At 44.4% G+C, this 3,623-nt stretch overlaps 1 protein-coding gene across 5 annotated transcripts in view; it reads right to left on the bottom strand.

Moving 5' to 3' along the window:
* Positions 1 to 3,623, bottom strand: part of Emc1 (ER membrane protein complex subunit 1) — a 27,145-nt gene that overhangs the window by 8,255 nt on the left and 15,267 nt on the right. For all 5 annotated transcript variants that reach the window (XM_015485617.2, XM_015485619.2, XM_015485618.2 and 2 more), the window contains one exon: positions 1,058 to 1,195. In XM_015485617.2, the coding sequence (XP_015341103.1) occupies positions 1,058 to 1,195 (138 nt within the window). The remainder of the gene's footprint in view (positions 1 to 1,057; positions 1,196 to 3,623) is intronic.

Here is a 3,623-nt window from a genome sequence, read left to right as displayed (position 1 = left end):
TGGTTCAATTCGCAGCACCACCTAAAAAAAAAAAAAAAAGAAGGGCTTGGGTTGTGGCTCAGTGGTAGAGTGCTCACCTAGCATGGGTGAGGCACTTGGTTCGATCCTTAGCACCACATAAGAATAAATAAGTAAAAATAAAAGCATTGTGTCTACCTACAACCAAAAACGTATTTTAAAAAAAGAAAAAGAGGAAAAAAAGGGCTGGGGATGTGGCTCAGTGATTAAGCACCCCTGGGTTCAATTCCCAGTATTCAAAACAAGGAATCAAATAAATAGGATTAATAATAATGTGACCCCATGGCAGGCATTGTTCCAAGCATGTTACCTTTAACCTTCAAGACAGTCCTCAGATGTCAGTGCTACTAACCCCATGATACTCGTGACAGTGGAAGAGTAGGTAAACTAAGTAAATGACCCCTGATGAAGAGCAAGTCTGTGGCTGGGCAAATCTGGACCTGACAGTCCCACTGGAGGCTTGCATTCTGCTGTGTGCTTCATGCTCAGGTAAGCAGCGTCTTGGGGAGGTTCCACAGTCTTGTTACACTATTCTACTGCACCCTCCTCCAACTTAGTCTCTGGCTCCATCAAAAGAGGTATGAAAGGTCATTACTACCAGGATTACCTTCTCACACAAGACAGTCTTGCAGCCCACCAGTCACCCTGTCTCCCTGACTAAGGGTTAGCCCCAGAAGGCTTTTATCAGTGCTACTACTAATGATAAAAGCTAACATCTATCAGGTAGTTACTATACACCAGGCACTGGGTTCAGCATACTATCTCATATGATCATCACCACAACGCTAGGAAGAAGGTATATCACACCCAGGTTGGGGTGTAGCTCGGTGGTAGAGAGCTTGCCAAACACAGGGGAAGCCCTGGGTTCCATCCCTAGCACCAAAGGGAAAAAATGACACCCATTTCACAAATAATAAATATAGGCTCAAAGGAATTAAAAGCAAAAGTAGGTCACCTATCTATTAGTCCTAGTGCCAGAACTGAAGCCCTTATTTCCCTCATTCTAAAGGCCTCACTCTGCCAGGCTGCTGTAACATACCTTGTAGAGCACACTGCGGTCCCCCATCACCCGGCCCTGGGAATGGACATGCTCGCTGCTGCGTTTCCCCTTCACCTTGACAATCCGCTGTACTTCTGGGGGAATGGTCAGCTCCCAACTCAGTTCAGTGGTGAGATCCTAGGGCAGGAGAAAAAGTGCTTGTGTTAAGAAGGGGACACACAGACCTCAGACAGCTATAGCTGGTCCATCTTGCAGTTCAGTGTCTGAATATTCTGGGTTAAAAGAAACAAGATCAGAATTCCTTGAAAAATAGCAATAAAGATCTAGCTTATGAAGAAGTTTGGAACCCTTGGTTTGATTAAGAGAAATACTAAAATACCAGGCACAGCAGCCCACGCCTGTAATCCCAGAGGCTCAGGAGGCTGAAGCAGGAGGATCACAAATTTGAGGCAGACTATAAAACTTTCTATTTATCTCAAAATAGAAAATAAAAAAGGCTGGGGATGTAGCTCACTGGTAAAGTGCCCCTGGGTTCAATTCCCAGTATTGAAAACAAAGAAAGAAAAATACTAAAGCCAGTAAAGAAAAGAATACCCAACAGTATTCCATAAGCAGTAATGTTTATCCAAGGAGGATGTCTCCAAGGAAAATTTAGCATTTACTAATAAAATATGAGATCCCTGCACACCAGGGCAGCAGTGAATTAGTCAGCTAGCCAGGACCTCAAAACCTTTCCTGTATGGTTCCACAGTCGTAGGAAACCAACATGCATTCACCAATCAGTATGTTATTAGACATCCACACCACAGAATTACACGGAGCCCTTGGGGACAGAGGGCCCGGGACTGGCAAGGGACAGGAGCCTTCCCAAGTGCTAGTGCTCTTTCGATTCCTGATGTGACTACCATATACACCAGTGGATTCCTTTCATGCAGGTTCATTGAGCCTCATGATTTCATACTTTTTTCAATGTTTCACTTAAATCAAAATGGAATTCTGAACAAAAGATTAAGGCAGAAAACACATCAGATGAAAAAAGCAAATAAATACAGGCCAATTTCCTTTCAGTAAGAAAACTTTCATGAGACACAGGTGTGTATCCACACAGCTGTGGACACAGCCTCATAAATGCACGTGCATGAGGGAAGAGGAGCGAGTGTCGTGGGACAACAGCAGGGAGCGGGTGGCAGGGCTCTCACACCCTGCTGTGCGCCTCAGTAGCAATGCAATCTCTCGTGATGAGAATGAATTCGTGTATTCCTTAAGTGTTTTAATAAACCTTTTTATTAATACCAAATAAGGTGTCTTTGCCATAGCCTCCTTTGAGGACTCACTAAAACATTCACATGAGGGGACAGGCAGTGAACACGCTTGGAGGTCAGATGGAAAGGCAGCCCTGGCTTAGGCCCATGGGAAGATTCGCCTCCTCCATCTTCCCTTGATGACTGTTGACTCGGATGAAGTCCCCGGGGCTCCACTGACTCACAACAGCCACGTCCTCTTTGCTCCCCTGTCTACAAAGAACATCTCCTGCAAGGTCCCTTTTATGAACTTAGAAAGATAATTTCCTTTTTCCCCTGAGGGTAAAGCATGTGTTTTCTGGGCAGGCCACTCCTATGCTATTTATGATAAAGTTGAGCTGCCACACATACATCAGGAAAGGGCATCACACTGTCAAAACCTCCAATGGAACTGTTTCAGTGTCAGCCACTGATTTACATGACTTACATGTAAGAATCCCTGGATCCTCACAGCAACCTCATGCAGGTGCCTTTACCATCTTATTTTATAGACAAGAAAACATTGGAGATATATGCCCCAGTTCACAAAGTTAATGTGACAGAGCTAAGCCAGGCAAATCGGCAATGCCTGTAATCCCAGTCATTCAGGCTAAGGCAGGATTGCAAGTTCAAGGCCAGCCTCGGCAATTTAACAAGACCCTGTCTCAAAATAATATAAAATACTTTGGGGGAGTGGCTCAGTGGTAGAGTATTTCTGGGTTCAATCCCCAGTACTGCAAAAATAAATAAACAAATAAAAGCCCTTCCAGGACAGGAGAGGAGGTCTCTCTGCTGAATACACACCACCAAGTACCCCTCTATGCAGTCCTGCTAACTAGGCCAAAGCCATCGCTTGTGAACCTCAGAGCCGGTGTGTATTGCTATATGGAAGAGCTCAGCTCAAGTGCGTCAGGATCAAAGCAAACCAACCCTATTTCTAGAAATAAAATTTAAAGCACATGCTTTATCAAGAGCTGTCCAATAATATCTCCTTCATATAAATATACAACTTATTACTCAACCCCTATTCCCATGTCCCACCCTCCTTTCCCTCTAAGAATAGGGGAAAACATCCTTTCCCTGGGCTATAGGGAAAGAAATGTGGAGTGAAAAGTTCATGAGGGCCAGGCATGGTGGGGCACACCTGCAATCCCAGTGGCTCAGGAGGCTGAGGCAGAGGATCCCTAGTTCAAAGCCAGCCTCAGCAACTTAGAGAGACCCAAAGACCCTGTCTTGAAATAAAAAATAAAAAGAAATGGAGATGTAGTTCAGTGAAGGACCTCTGGATTCAATCCCTAGTACCAAAAAAAAAAAAAAAAAAAAGG

This window comes from Marmota marmota, unplaced genomic scaffold (genome assembly GCF_001458135.2).
Source record: "Marmota marmota marmota unplaced genomic scaffold, marMar, whole genome shotgun sequence".
Classification (NCBI taxonomy): Eukaryota; Metazoa; Chordata; class Mammalia; order Rodentia; family Sciuridae; genus Marmota; species Marmota marmota.
The sequence above is the reverse complement of the archived record's forward strand: the minus strand, read 5'-3'. Positions and strand labels throughout refer to the sequence as shown.